This window comes from Bison bison, unplaced genomic scaffold (genome assembly GCF_000754665.1).
Source record: "Bison bison bison isolate TAMUID 2011002044 unplaced genomic scaffold, Bison_UMD1.0 scf7180017864032, whole genome shotgun sequence".
Classification (NCBI taxonomy): Eukaryota; Metazoa; Chordata; class Mammalia; order Artiodactyla; family Bovidae; genus Bison; species Bison bison.
In genome coordinates this window covers 5,346,139-5,362,908 of record NW_011494604.1, presented here as the reverse complement: position 1 = coordinate 5,362,908, position 16,770 = coordinate 5,346,139, and the positions used below count along the sequence as shown (strand labels likewise).

At 34.8% G+C, this 16,770-nt stretch overlaps 1 protein-coding gene across 6 annotated transcripts in view; it reads left to right on the top strand.

Annotated features, from left to right (window-relative positions):
• DLG1 (discs, large homolog 1 (Drosophila)) overlaps positions 1-16,770 on the top strand; it is a 275,289-nt gene that overhangs the window by 89,454 nt on the left and 169,065 nt on the right. For all 6 annotated transcript variants that reach the window (XM_010834376.1, XM_010834377.1, XM_010834380.1 and 3 more), the window contains exon 5: positions 4,598-4,762. In XM_010834376.1, the coding sequence (XP_010832678.1) occupies positions 4,598-4,762 (165 nt within the window). The remainder of the gene's footprint in view (positions 1-4,597; positions 4,763-16,770) is intronic.

The following is a 16,770-nucleotide window of genomic DNA, read 5'->3' as shown; positions in this document are numbered from 1 at the left end:
CTGAATGTTGAGCTTTAAGCCCACTTTTTCACTCTCCACTTTCACTTTCATCAAGAGGCTTTTTAGTTCCTCTTCACTTTCTGCCATAAGGGTGGTGTCATGTGCATATCTGAGGTTATTGATATTTCTCCCAGCAGTCTTGATTCCAGCTTGTGTTTCTTCCAGTCCAGTGTTTACCATGATGTACTCTGCATATAAGTTAAATAAACAGGGTGACAATATACAGCCTTGACATACTCCTTTTCCTATTTGGAACCAGTCTGTTGTTCCATGTCCAGTTCTAAGTGTTGCTTCCTGACCTGCATACAGATTTCTCAAGAGGCAGGTCAGGTGGTCTGATATTCCCACCTCTTTCAGACTTTTCCCCAGTTTACTGTGATCCACACAGTCAAAGGCTTTGGCATAGTCAATAAAGCAGAAATAGATGTTTTTCTGGAACTCTCTTGCTTTGTCCATGATCCGGCGGATGTTGGCAATTTGATCTCTGGTTCCTCTGCCTTTTCTAAAACCGGCTTGAACATCAGGAAGTTCACGGTTCATATATTGCTGAAGCCTGGCTTGAAGAATTTTGAGCATTACTTTACTAGCGTGTGCGATGAGTGCAATTGTGCGGTAGTTTGAGCATTCTTTGGCATTGCCTTTCTTTGGGATTGGAATGAAAACTGACCTTTTCCAGTCCTGTGACCACTGCTGAGTTTTCCAAATTTGCTGGCATATTGTTAAGGTATAGAAATGTTTAATTTTGCTTTCACTAATTTGAGCATATAAACTGTTAAGTTTTGTAAGTATGTCTGTGTTAACTTTAATCTTACTCAGGACAAAGTTAGTAAATTCTTTTCAGTGGTTTTGAAAAAAATTAAAGTCTACATGTAAAAATAGATTGCTTATATCCTGTTGATTTCTTTTGTTGATGTTGATGGTGGTTGTTTTCTGTGTGATTGTACCATTTCACAGAAGGATATAGTTTAAAAAGTGATGCTGGAAGTTGTGTAGTAACTTTCAGTGGTCAAATTCATAGTTAAGTTTTTAAATATATATTTTACAGTATATATGTTTGTCAGTATACCACAAATATTTTTATTCCTCACTAGTGCTGTTTCTTCTAAGAGTAGTTCCTGGAAGTATAATTACTAGAGAAGTAGAAATATTTTCAGGACTTTTGAAACATTTTTCCAGATTGTCCACCAGGAAAAGACCTCTACCAGGAAGCCCATTTCTCTGAATGTTGGCATTGTAATTTTTACTTCCTAAAAAAGATGAGCATGTTTTCCTTTAAGTTTACAGACCCAATTGTATGTCTTTTGTGAGTATCCCTTTATTATGTTTGTTGACTCATATTCTACCCCCCCATGATTTATAAGAGCCAGCCTGTAGGGCTAATAATCCTGTTTGTTGTTGTTTTTTTTTTTTCTGTTTATTGTTTTAAACATTTGTTTTCTTTTGTGCCTTGTTTGTAATTTCTTTATATGTGTGTTTAATTTGGGGATGGGTAGCTAAGTTTCTTTTGGTTTTGTGTATGTGTTTACAGATTCCCAGCCTGGGATGAAAAACATACACTTTTATTTTCTTCCCATTCCTATAATTATGATTTCTTTTACTGCTGTGTATGGTATGAGGTAGATTTGGTTTTCTTAAAATTATGTTAATGTTTTAAAAAATAGAATGTGTGCGTGTACACATGAGAGAGAAAGAGGCTAAGATTTTTTTATAAGTAAAAGTATTGCTATCTAATAAATAATTTTCAGTTAGAATTTGAAAAGGCTGAGTTTTTTCATTTGTTTTTGTTTTTTGTTTGTTTTGTTTTTTTTTGGTACAAGTTAATTGGATAAGAAGACCAGACTAAATTAGCTGACTTTGGCTTTGTATGTTGACTTCACTTACATATATCTTTAGAGATACAGTGTTCAGCTAACATTGGGTTAAAAAAATGGACAAATTAACGTTCAGTTTTCTTTTTCACCTAGCTTTGAAGTCTTATTTGTAGTTATTTTTTATTGTGGTAAAAATACATATGAGATTTACCACCTTAACCATTTTTGAGTTTGCAGTTCAATGGTATTAAATGCGTCTACGTTGTTGAACAACCATAACCACCATCCATTCTCATAACTTTTAATCTAGTGAAACTGAAATTCTATGCCTGTTGAACAGTAACTCAGAATTTTCTCCTCCCACCAGCCCATGACAACCACCATTCTATTTTCTGTCTTTATGATTTTGACCACTTTAAGTACCTCATGTAAGTGGAGTCATACAGTATTTGTCTTTTTTGTGACTGGTTTATTTCACTAGCATAATGTCTACAAGGTTCATCCATGTTGTAACATATTACAGAATTTCCTTCGTTAGGGCTGAAAAATATTCCATTGTGTATATATACCTCATTTTGCTTATCCATCCATCCATTGGTAGATCCTTGGGTTTTTTCCATGTTTTAGTTACTGTGAATGATGCTGCTGTAAACACTGGTGTAGAACTCTCTCTTCAAGACCGTGCTTTCAGTTCTTTTGGTTATATGCTCAGAATTGGAATTCTTGGGTCATATGGTAATCATATTTTCAATTTTTTTAGGAACCACCGTACTATTTTCTACGGTGGCTATACTGTTTTACATTTATACCAGTAGTGCAAAGCGTTCTGATTTCTCTACATCCTTACCAATGTTTGTTTTCTGGTTTTTTTTTAAACCAGTCTTTTTTAAAAAATAATTCTTTTATTGAACTATAGTTGATTTACAATGTTGTGTTAATTACTGCTGTACAGCAAAGTGATTCAGTTACAAATATACATCCTTTCTTTTATATATATATATATTCTTTTCATTCTTTTCCATTATGGTTTGTCATAGAATATTAAATATATTTCATATATTTCTCTGTGTTATACAGTAGTACCTTGGCTGTTTTTTAGTAGTAGCTATTCCAATGATTGTCAGGTGGTACCTCATAGTTCTGATTTGCATTTCTCAAATGATAGTGATGTTGAGCATCTTTTCATGTGCTTACTGGCTCTTTGTATATCTTTTTTGGAGTTCTTTGCCCATTTTTTAATTGAATTGTTTTTGTTGAATTTTGGAAGTTTTCTATGTATTCTGGACATTAATCCCTTATCAGGTATATCATTGGTAAATATTTTCTCCCATTTCTTTTTAGTCTCTGGATAGAGTCATTTGATACACAAAAACTTGTCAATTTTATGAAATCAAATTCATCTGTTTTTCTCTTTTGTTACTTCTGCCTTTGGTGTCATAGCCAAAAATTCATAGCCAAATGCAATATCTTAAAGTTTTTCCTCTAACAGTTTTATTCTTTTAAGTCTTACATTTATGCCCTTGATCCACCTTGAGTTAATTTTTGTGTATAGTATTTCATAAGGGTTCAACTTCATCCTTTTATGTGTCAGTATGTGATTTTTGCAGCACCACTTGTTGAAAAGATTGTCTTTCACTACTGAATGGTCTTGGCACCCTGTGAAAAATAATGTGTGTGTGAGGGTCTTTTTCTGAATTCTGCTTCATTCCATTGGTCCATATGTCTCTCTTCATGCCAGTAACAAACTGTTTCGATTACTGTAACTTTGTAGTAAGTTTGAAATGAGAAAGAATGAGCCTTTCATCTTTAGTCTTTTTTTTCATGGTTATTTTGGCTATTTGAATCCCTTTAGATCCAAATGAATTTTAGGATGGGTTTTTTAATTTCCATTAAAAATGTCATTGGGGTTTTGATAGGAATTGGGTTAAATTTGCAGTATTGCTTTAAGTAGTATTGACATCTTACCAATATTAAATCTTCAACCTATGAATGCAGGATGTGTTTCCATTTATTTATGTTGTCTTTAATTTTGTTTATCAATATTTTGTAGTTTTCATGGCCCAAGTCTTTTACCTTGTTGGTTGAATTCATTCCTGTTTTTTTAATGCTATTGTAAATAGAATTGTTTTCTTAGTTTTCAGATTGTATGTATATAGAAATACAACTGATAGTTAATAGAAATGCAGCTGATTTTTGTGTGTCAACTTTTGTAGGATATAAAACACTGTCCCATTGCTTTGCTGTATTCAGTAGTTCTGACAGCTTTTTTGCTGAGTCTTTATTGATAGAAGACAGAGATAATACTGCTTCTTCCTTTCCAACTTGATGCCTTTTATTTCTTCTTCTTGCCTTATTGTTCTGGCTACATCTTCCAGTACCATGTTGAACAGAGGTGGTAAAACTGATCCAAATTAAACACAATATACATCCAAGTTTTCCCCTGATGTTGCAAGCCTTCAGCAGACTCGAGATTGGCAAAATTATATCAGACAGATTATGCCTGTGCAGCCATTACTTAGGTGGAAGCAACAGATTGCTGGTGTTTCTTATTCTGCCATCTTCCCAGATTGTGAATTGTTTTTAATAATCAGATAACTTTATTAAAATATTGGCATGACTTTAAAATGGAGAACCATGTCTCTCAGACTTTCTGTGTTAAACCATAAAATACACTTTTCATGTAGCTAAATATTATTATTTGGGTAGTTATGAAAATCATGATTTGAATTGAATTCATGTTGCTTTTTAGAGCTTTCTCATATTTAATAATATTTTGTGTTTTACAGAAATACCGGTATCAGGATGAAGATACACCTCCTCAAGAGCACATTTCTCCACAAATCACTAATGAGGTGATAGGTCCAGAATTGGTTCATGTCTCAGAGAAGAACCTGTCAGAAATTGAAAACGTCCATGGATTTGTTTCTCACTCTCATATTTCACCAGTAAAGGTAAGATAATAACTTAATTTTGTTGCTATGAATTATTTGTTACTTTCGTTATTAATGTCACACATGCTTAGAGAGAACTGTTCTTTAATGTATGATTTTCTGACCTTAGTTTCTGGTTTTTATAGTTGTAAGAAATTTCATGTTATTTATTAGCATTCTAAAGATACTTAAAAACTGTATTTTATAAATAAATTTTATTCATTGATACGATCTTGAAGCCTAAGAGTTCTCATGAAGGAAATAGGTATTATATTTCAAATACCCACAATGAAATATTTTTAAACTTGTAAAAAACTAAATTAGTAGGTTCAGAAAAAGAGCTTAATGGTATCTTTGAAGTCCAATATGTGGCTTTACCTGACACCATCACCTTGTTTCTCCCCTCAGAAATAACCACCATCCTGGTTTCACATGTTTAGATTTCTAATCAGTATATTGTTTCTTTTGCCTGCTTTTGTTTTATATAATTGGAATTATACTATGTGTAATCTCAACTTACATTTTTTGCTCAACATTATATTCTCAAAATTCATTATTTTCACTGCCCTAGAGTTTTCTTTTTATGAATATACTATAATTTACCTTACTTTTGATAGCTGTTATTTTCAGATTATTACTAGTGTTAAAAATGCGGTTAAAATTGTAGGTTATATATAACATCTTTACAGATAACACCAGATTATTTTTCCAACTGGTTGTATGATTTATATTTTCAACAGCAGTATGTAACAGTTTAAATTGATCTATAGTCTCATATTTTTTTTTTTTTGCCATTGTTTTGGATTTGAAGTAGCATCTTACTGTGATTTTAGTATTCATTGTACTATTTGATAATACTGATCATTTAGATTTCCTATTCTGTGACATACCTTCTCAAGAATTTTTTTCATTTTTGTATTGGATTTTTCCTTTTACTGATTTGTACAAGTTCACTATATATTCTAGATTCTAATCCTTTGTTAGTTGTATGTATTTTAAATAAGAATCATTTCCTACTAGTAGACCTTAAAGTGGCTTTTGTAATTCTCTTTGAGGGATGATTTCATATTACTGGTTAAAAAGTTTATATAGTATCACTAAGATTTTTAGTTAATAATTTTTCTAGGTATTTGTCCATTTCATATTTACTTTGAAATATTCTCAACATCCTATTTCTTTTTTGTCTACAGCATATTTAGGTGTAGCCCCTTTTTCATTCCTAGTATCATTGATTTATACCTTTTTCCCCCCTTGATTATTTTTGCCAAAGAAGGGTCACTTTCAGAGAACCATGTATTTTACTAGAAAACAGACTGATGGTTGCCAAGGGGAAGGGGGTTGGAGGAGGGATGGATTAGAACGTTGGGACTAGGAGATGAAAGCTTTTATATATAGAATGGATAAACAAAAAGGTCCTCCTGTATAGCACAGAGAACTATATTCAGTATCCTATGATACTATCTGTCTATAAAACTATCTGTTTATCTACTATGATAAACTATATGGTTTATCCTATGATAAACCATAATGGAAAGAGCATTAAAAATGTATATATGAAAAAAAATGTATATATATGTATAACTGAAGTACTTTGTTGTACAGCAGTGATTAATACAACATTGTAGATCAACTGTATACCTAAATAAGTAAATAAGAACATGTCTTTTAAAAGAAATCTTCTCCTGTGCTCCTCCCCCATGTACTGCCACACCCGCCCCCTTTCATATACACATACACATATATATATACACACACACATGCTTATGTACATGCTGCTGCTGCTAAGTCACTTCAGTCGTGTCCGACTCTGTGCGACCCCAGAGAGGGCAGCCCACCAGGCTCCCCCATCCCTGGGATTCTCCAGGCAAGAACACTGGAGTGGGTTGCCATTTCCTTCTCCAATGCCTGAAAGTGAAAAGTGAAAGTGAAGTCGCTCAGTCTTGTCCGACTCTTAGCGACCCATGGACTGCAGCCTACCAGGCTTCTCCGTCCACGGGATTTTCCAGGCAAGAGTCCTGGAGTGGGGTGCCACTGCCTTCTCCAGCTTATGTACATATATAAGTATAAATGTACATATGTAAATGTACACATGCTCCATATCAATCAAAGATTGTGTTTGACGGAGGCAGTCTGATCTTCTCCTGGAAGGATAAATGAAAGTAAAGTTACACAGGGGGAAAAAATCAGTTGGCAGAGACAGTTTTCCTTCTATTTATTTCCCTTTCTCCTCTTACCAATATTATTTTATTTTTTCCTACTTTCCATGAGTTTATTCTTTTTGGTTTTTTTCCCCCCTAGCTTCTCAGTTTGGTTGCTTATTACGTTATCAGCTTTTTCTAATGCTATTTGAATTTGTAAATTTTCCTTTAAATAGCACTTTATCTGTAACCTACAGGTTTAATATGCAATGTTTATCATCATTCAAGCTTTTTATTGCCATTGTGATTTTTCTTTGCCCCATGAGTTGTTTAAAAGTATTTTAATTGCATTGCATGCATGCTCAGTCATGTCTGACTCTTTGCAACCTTATGGACTGTAGTCAGTCAGTCTCCTCTGTCCATGGAATTTTCCAGGCAAGAATACTGGAGTAGGTTGCCATTTCCTGTTCCAGGGAATCTTCCCAACCCAGGGATTGAACCCATCTCCTGTGTCTCTTTCACTGGCAGGTGGATTCCTTACCACTGCACCATCTGGGAAGTTCCTATTATATCTTCTTTTCAATTTTATTTTTTCCTTTCCATTTTTCCTTCTAACTAGCTTAGAAGTTTTTCTGTTTCTTTTCCTTTAATGGTCATTCTAGAAATTGTTTTAGAAGCTTTAATATACATGTTTCACTTACAGAAATTTAAACAATAAATTTACTCTCATTTTGAACAACGAAAGAACCTTAGAAGACGAATTTTAAGCACTCCTTGCTTTCTATGCTGTTCTTATCAGCCTATGCCTATTTTCTCTTGACTGAATTTATAAAACCTATTTCTTTAGTTGAAAATCCCTCCAAGGTATGTATGATTCTTGTTTCTAATATTTTGGATTTTTGGTGATTATAATTGTTAAAAATTGTCCAAAGTCAGTTTGGACACACTCAAGCTCTCAGTTTTTTTGTAGGTGTTTGATAGTTACTTCTGTAGGGATGCAGATTCTCATATAAGCAGACATTTAAACAGATAATGAGCCAGGTAGCATAAAGTATTATATATAGCCTCTTTTAAAAAATTTTATTTATTTGCTGGGCTGGATCTTAGTTGTGGCATGTAGGATCTAGTTCCCTGACCAGGGGGGATTGAACCCAGTTCCCCTGCAGTGGACGCGTAGAGTCTTAGCCACTGGACCTCCAGGGAAGTCCTTAGCCTCTTTAAATATGATGAAGCCTCAACTTTCTGTTGTTGCATAAAATGCTCACTCTCGGCAAATAAAACAATATTCCAGAGACCAAGATTTTGTTACATAGAATTTCTAAACATCTTGGGGATTAAACCTAAGGTACCATCCCTAAGGCTCTAAGCCTCTTCAGAGACTTTTCTTTCCCTTGTACATGAGTGGATTGTGTCTTTAATTCAGCCAACCCATATAAATGAAGTATAATGAATTTCAGCAGTGAAAGCCCACTTCATTCATTATATTTGGGGAGCTTTTGGTGTTGATCAAAGATAACAAAATTCCTACAGAAGCCATTTACTTTATACTTAAATGTTAGCTGACTGGTCTAGGAATGTGAATTCTTGATTAGGACAACTGACTGTCCATTAAGTAATGGTTCTCAGCTGTGGCTGAACATTGAAATCACTTTAAAAAGTTTTAAAATTTATATCTCTGAGATTATGATTTAATTGTTCTGGGATAGAGTCTGGCTTTGGAGATTTATGACAGTTCTCTAGGTGTTTCTGGTAGATAACCACTGTTGAGAAACACTGCCCTAGAACTTAGCCTATTTGAACCACCATACACATCTTTACTGTCTGTCTTAAAGTGTTTTAAAGTAAATTTCTGACATCTCTTAATTTAACCCTCACTCTGCAGTGAGACTAAGTATTTACAGTTATTGAAAGAGAAAATGTTATTACTTTTTTAAAGATTTTCTCTCACTTGCTTCCTTAATTTGACTCCTTTTCTCCTGAAATTCTTACCATAAGAGAACTAAGTCAGTTTTGCCTTATTCTTTTGGTATCTGCTTTAAAAATGCTTTTGTACTTTGCAGTAGTTATTAAATGATAAAGGATTATATCTCTCATCGCATTTCCCCTCTTCTGGGCTTTTTAAAGACAAGTTTGACAGTTCAGTTCAGTTCAGTTGCTCAGTTGTGTCCGACTCTTTGCAACCCCATGGACTGCAGCACTCCAGGCCTCCCTATCCATCACCAGCTCCCGGAGCTTGCTCAAACTCATGTCCATCGAATCGGTGATGCCATCCAACCATTCATCCTCTGTCGTCCCCTTCTCCTCCCGCCTTCAGTCTTTCCCAGCATAAGGGTCTTTTCCAATCAGTCATTTCTTCACATCAGGTGGTCAAAGTATCGAAGCTTCAGCTTCAGCGGCAGTCCTTCCAATGAATATTCAGGACTGATTTCCTTTTAGGATTGACTGTTGGATCTCCTTGTAGTCCAAGGGACTCTCAAGAGTCCAACACCCCAGTTTAAAAGCATTAATTCTTTGGCACTAAGCCTTCTTTATGGTCCAGCTGTCACATCCATATGACTACTGGAAAAACCATAGCTTTGACTAGACAAACTTTGTCAGCAAAGTAATCAGAACGAGATCCAGTTTCCCCCACAGTCAATATCTCCCATCAGGAAGCTTCCATAAGCCTCTTATCCTTACTCATCAGAGGGCAGACAGAATGAAAACCACAATCACAACCACAAAACTAACCAAACTGATGACATGGACCACAGCCTTGTCCAACTCAATGGACAGCCTTGTCCACACAGCCATGCTGTGTGTAGGGCCACCCAAGACGGACAGGTCATGGTGGAGAGTTCTGACAAAATGTGGTCCACTGGAGAAGGGAATGGCAAACCACTTCAGTATTCTTGCCTTGAGAACACCATGAACAGTATGAAAAGTTTGACAGGTTTATTTAAAGAAGTATGTTATGGAGCTTAAAATTTCCTTTATTATTAGTTATAAACCACACCTTTTTTATATTTTATCTTTTCTGAAATTGGCTTACATCTTACAGTTTGCTGGTGTTATACTATTGCCATAGTGAAGTGGCAGTTTGAGTATTTGTATGCAAATCTTTGACAAATTTTGGTTAAAATCAAGAAAGTACTAGCCTCAAAGCATCTTAGTGTACTATGGTAATAATTCAACTGGTCTCATCGGAAAGCAGCTGAATCTATCAGTCCTTATATGCCATTATCTTGCTGTTTCTCATTTTGTTTTCTTGTAGAAGATATTAACAGCATCAGTCTCTGCAATAGTTAGAGACTATTCTGGTGAAAAACTTCTGGTGCAGTTAGGTAGAGAAATGGGATATCATCATTGTATTCTCTGTTTTTCTTGCTGGCTCTCTTGATTTATATCTGGGAACTGATAAGGATTTTCTTTACCAGTAGAAGAAATTATCTAACTTCTCTTTAACCTGTTTGTAAGTAATACTTTACATCTTACTGTTTTTAATGACAGGTTTTTTTCCTATTATAAACTTGTTTTACACATTTTCTCATGTTAAATTAAAAAAAAATCTGATACATAATATTACATAGTATATTTGTACTTTGATTTGATGAACACTTCTGGTGTTCACTATTTGTTGTTTCCATTTTTACTAGGTTTCATAAAGAAGGCTGCAGTGAATCATCTTTGGGGCATCTAAAGTATGTTAGGTCGTTTTCTTAGAATGGTTTTCCAGAAGTCAAATTACTGGGTCAGAAATTTTGATAGACTGGATTTTTGAGAGACTATTTTCTGATACATTTGTAATTTAAGAATTATTATAACTGTACCATTTGGGGTATTTCTTCCTGCTTCTCTGTCTCATGCATAGATTAAAATTTGAGGAGGGAGCATAGAACTGGGGTAGTATAATAGCAAAATGGTTAAGGTTACTTTGTGTTAGAAAACCAAGTTTTTAAAAAACAGCCTTATTTTGACATAAGGCAAGTTTTAATTTTTTAAAATTTTTACAAATAGCTGCAAATATTTTAGGAAGCTTAATAATGAAGTATATTTTATTTAAAATATATATAAGATTACCAGATTAGCAGTCTTTTTTTTTTAACTAATATAAAGAGCTTCTCCACTTTTATAGTATTGTGATTGGAATGAAGCAAATAACACTCTACTATACATAGAGCTCAGTATATGAATTATTATTTTTTTAATTTGAAAAGTTACCTTTGAATAGTAGTGATTTGCTGAGTAGAATGTAAATTAGACGCTGCTTTTGTTGTTCACAATTCTTATGAATGTTAATAGAAAAATAAGATTGCTTTAAAAATCAACTGTTAGAATATTAATTTTGTTTATTAAATAACATACATTTAGCATTTATTAAACATCTGTGCTGGTAAGTTTGTTAAACTTTAATGATTGGTATTTTTTATGGAGAGATATTATAACATGGTATGATGTAACATGAAAAAGAGAGAAATTAAATTCTTGAAGTATTCTAAAAAAGAAAGGTGACATTTGGACAAGTGCTGAAGGATGTGTACAAGATGCCAATTCAGAGAAGACAGTTACTGGAGAAAATAAGTACCGTGGGAGGGTGATTGTCTGAGGAAACTGTAAAAATGCAGTAAAGTTCATGAACTGTAGCTGATGTTTAGGATGGTTGTTAGGAAATTGAGGACAAGGTAAGAAAGACCTTGATCCTGAGCTTATGAGTGGCCCTCTGAAGGTTTTGCCACCATGAAACGTGCTGTGAAATAATCTGTCAAGGTGTTGTAGTGCTAATGCGGATTCTCTTTACTGAAGTAATGAATGAAATAAGATAGTGATTGAAAGTTACTTAATTCTGTTATTAGCATAAAATATAAAAGTATGATTTGGACTTTCCTGGCAGTCCAGTGGTTTAGAATGCGTGCACTGCAGGTGGCACTGGTTTAAATCCCTGCTTGGGAAACTAAAATGCCATTTGGTGCAGCCAAAAAAAAAGTGATTATTTTTAAAAAGTAGTTGTGATTTAGGACTCTAAAAGGGAAGTTTCTTGCCAGTGCTAAACAGTTTCAAGAAAGAAGTTGGCAACATAATGTTGAAAAATCCTAACCTGAAGGATATGAACATAGTGGGTAGATTTTTGTGGTATATGAGAATCTTTAAGGTTGATTTTAAACAGTTCTAAATATAGTCATGTGAAGAGTTGACTCGTTGGAAAAGACTATGATGCTGGGAGGGATTGGGGACAGGAGGAGAAGGGGACGAAAGAGGATGAGATGGGTGGATGGCATCACTGACTCGATGGACTTGAGTTTGCGTGAACTCCAGAGTTGGTGATGGACAGGGAGGCCTGGTGTGCTGCAATTCATGGGGTCGCAAAGAGTCGGACACAACTGAGTGTCTGGACTGAACTGACCTGAACTGAACTGAAATATAGTCATATGATGAATATGATAAGAACAATGTTTAAGATTCTTTAAACTGAAAATGACCTGTTAGGAAAAATGGCCAGAACTGTAAATTGAACAGATCAAATCTAGATGGAGTGACAAGGGTGAGATGGCTTAGTATAAGATGTTACAGTGGTCATTGGATAAATAAAAGAGTTCATGTTTTGACTTTGTCTTCAGTGACAAGGAAAATTATTTTTTATGTGCAAAGTAAATGTAGTTGAGGGACTTGAAATTGAAGACAGAACAGGGTATGTGAACAGATAATTATTTTAAATAAATATATCTTCTAGCCTGGAAGCATTTAATTCAGTAGTACTAATACTCACCAGCAGCAGTTGGTAGTTTTTTTAATACTGTGAGAAACAGGGGTAGCAGAAGAATGGATGTAAGCAAACATGTGCCTTTTGAACTAAAGGCTACAGGAATAGAATCTGTCCCACTTTGAGTACATACTGAGTACTTTTTGAAATCAACTTTGTTTTCACAACTCAGAGCATCTTAAAATACTGTTGAATTTTATCTTTCTTGGATGACTCTGATGTACTAAGTTGAGCAGTTTGCATACAATATGACCACTAGATGGCGCTCATACAGAAGGAATTTGTGTATAAATGATCAGGTAAATAAAAATTCTGTTATCAAACTTCTTAGTTTAATCTTTTCTTAACTTAGCACAGCTGCATGTTTTAAAATTTAGTAAGCCATATTATAAAGATAAAAAGGTAAGGAAAATGTTACGTTGCATTTATAGTATTGTTGACTTTGTGGTCACTTAATTTTTTTTTCTGGTATTTTAGAGTTTCAGTATTGTTTTTCCTCTCATCCTTCAACCTTTCAAAAATTTTCACCAAGATTATTTAATCATTGCCTTTGTTACTATATCTTAAAGTCTTCTGGGTTTATTTCCAAGTTTGGAAATGTATACAAGTAATTGAGGGCCTATCCTGTATAAATTTTTGAACTGTCTTTACTTCCGTATAATGTTATAAAATAAACATTTCTCATAGTCATAAATTTTTTATGATCATTAAGTATGTAAAAATCCACTAAATGGATATACTTTGTTTAATTATGCTTTCTGCTATTGTGTGTGTGTGTGTGTGTGCATGCGCGCATGCACATTGAGTTGTCTCCCAACTCTTTGCAACCCTATGGACTAGCCCTCTAGGCTCCTCTGTCCATGGAATTTTCCATGCAAGAATACTGGAGTGGGTTGCCATTTCCTCCTCCAGGGGATTTTCCCAACCCGGAGGTCAAACTTTCCTGCGTTGGCAGGTGGATTTTTTACCACTACGCCATCTGGGAAGCCTCCTCCTCTTGTTTAGAGTTCTTCTGTAGATAATATTGTTCTTTGAAAAAGAAAGATTAAGCTATACAGAAAAGAAGAATATTAGGTGTGGAGTATAGCTCAGTAGTAGAAAATTTGACTGCAAAAATAAAATGTTAATTCTTCATATATCATATTAAAATCTTAATAGTGTTCTCTTCGGTGATTTAAACATTGTGTGGTATTTTTTAAAGTATACTATTTTAAATAGACTTTTTAAGTTCTATAATTAAAAATTTGTTTTAATGGAATAGAGTATCTTTCAGCTTTGCCACATGGCTTGGATTATTTTAAAGCAGAGATCAGTGAGGACTTAGGTGCCTTCTGCTTCCCAATTAGATTGTATGAAACCAATTGTGAGTTAGGTACATCCATGGTTTTGTGTGCGGGTGTTGACTATGGGCAATCGATGAGATGATCGTAAATTTCTGTAGCTAGGTAATGGGACATTTTCATGAAGAAACCTGTCTCAAAACTCAAAGATTTTTTTTTTTAATGTCATTGGATTTGCATAGGAAATTTATATATTGAGAAGTATTTCTCATCCCGTGTATGGGATGGAGTAATCTGATTTAATTGATTGGGAACAATTAAAAGCTAACTAGCATAAGAAATTATTGTATACGAATGACTGTGTGTGTTGATACTGTTTTCATCTTGGGTAGGATATTTGCATTCAACATTTGTTTTCAATATCCTCATCTTTACCAATCCAGGGTAACAGAATCTATATAAGATCTAGGTTTCCACCCTAGTTTTCCATCATAGACACACATTTAGGGGCCAAACCAATTACTAGAGCATTTGTATAAACCACACTAATTGGGCTTCCAGGGGGTGCTAGTGGTAAAGAATCTGCCTGCCAGTGCAGGAGACACAAGAGACACAAGTTTGATCCCTGGAGATTGGGAAGATCCCCTGGAGAAAGAAAATGGCAATCCACTCCAGTATTCTTGCCTGAAAAATTCCATGGACAAGAGGAGCCTGGCAGGCTATAGTCCATGTGGTCACAAAGAGTCTCACTTGTCTGAGCACACAGCTAATTACTAGAACATTTGTATAAACCACACTGATCAGTACCTGGTCCATGGTAAGATTTTTTATTTTTAGGTTTTTTTTTTCTTTAGAGAGTATTCTTAGTTCTTTGTCTACCCTTAGTGTTTGCTGTGTTCCCCTACCCCCGAATAGATAAGACCAATCTGTGTATGGCCATAAAACTGCCAGCAACTGTTTGTTGGAGTCCTTGGGAGAAAGCAAACTTTGCTATAATCTGTCACAGAACATATTACTTCCAGCAGTCCCACATGACTCTCAACCCTTTGGGGGCATGTGTTTGTATCTTAGAGGTGGAATCATAGAGACAGTGTTTGCATCTTTTCTTGCCAAATCAGGATTTGAAGTAGACCTAGAGGTTGTGGTTTGCCAATGCTACATTTCAGTAGGCTGCATTTAGTTGGTGCTGGTAAGCAAAAGTAAGCAATATTTTGTAGATCTGCATCTGAAAAAAAAATATTCATGGCTGAGGTTGGGAATATTGATACAGTTATAGCAACTTTAAAACTGAATTACTCAACTACTAGTAAATTTTGAAGTAGCATTTTTATTCACATATTGTTTATAATGGCAATATATTGTGTTATATACTAATATAGCATGGTATTAAGCGGACAGATTTAGGAGTTTGTGGTTCTCAAACTTGAGGGTGCTTATTTAGGGGGCTATTTAAAAGTGAAAATTCTCAGATCTCCCATACCCCTAAAAATTCTGATAGGGAGAGGATACCAGTCTGCATTTTTTTTTTTTTTAACAAGCATCCTAGGTGATTCTGAGAATGGACTGCTGTGTGGAGAAATACAGACCTAGATATTAGATGTTAGAAAGTATCTATTTAACAAACAGTGTTATTTTGTGAACCAGAGTATTATTTATGTAGTATTAGAAAAAGTATGTTTTATTGGCTATAAAATAAAAAATTTAACCTTTCTTTTTGTATTTTTACAAATTCATAACTTGATAATGTTTATAACATATATGAGAGGGATGATGGCTGATAACAATGCTTTTTTATCACAAAAATACGAGAAGCCAAATACTTATTTTGCTAATTATTCTGTTTCTGTCATCAAACTCAATTAATCAAAGCACTTAAGACCAATATATTACATAAAATGATCAGGTTACATTCCAAATGGATTTCTCTGTGTCATTAGATCCTCAGAGTTTAATGTAGATGATACCTTTTAAAACCTTAGTGCTATTTAATGTAAGTGCCTTCCCGATGTAGAAATTTATATCTGAATGAAAAAGACTCCTTTAGTAAAATTGTTTTAAACAATTAGAAGTATTGGCAGAGAGAATCTTCTTGTATTTTTAAATTCAGTTCATATTTATAATTTATTTAAGCAGTGAAGATGCCATTGGATTTTACTTCAGACTGTGATTGAACTTGGTAATCCAGGGTTTCTCCACCCAGTGCATTAAATCCGGCAGCCCCAAAGGGTCTTGGTAGTCCAGTGTTTAAAACATCCTTCTTTACCTGCTAATCGAGCTCACTTCCTGGATTTCAGTCCGTCTAGTTATCAGCTAACAAAAGAACAGCTTTTGGTTCCTGCAGACGCTGGTGAAAAAATAATCATGAGAAAGAAATCTACCTTATGCCGTCTTTTTTGCCTGCAAATATAAACTCAGCCCTCATACAGCTAACAACAGGTACAGAGGAAAGATGCAAGCTCTTTCATGGGAAGAAATTACAGAGAAAATGAGCATCCTTTCTCAAGGTTTTTATTTTCCCTGATCTACAAGTGATGCTGCTGTAATTCTAGCTGCAGTTTTTACCGATCATTCACCACTCAGCAGCTGGTAGAGAAGTAAGACTGCTTGGCAACCACCTGCAGGGCTGCAGAGATGAATTACATTTTCGGGAACAACACACTTCTGTACTCTCGCGCCAGTCGAGGAGGCAATACTAGCTCTAGCCATGGCTCAGTAGGCCCAAAGCAAAAACACTGGGCAAAAAAGGGCTCATCAGATGAACTGCAAGCTGAGCCAGAACCTTCACGCTGGCAGCAGATAGTTGCATTTTTCACTCGAAGACACAGCTTTATTGACTGCATCTCGGTAGCCACCAGCTCCACCCAGGTAACATAC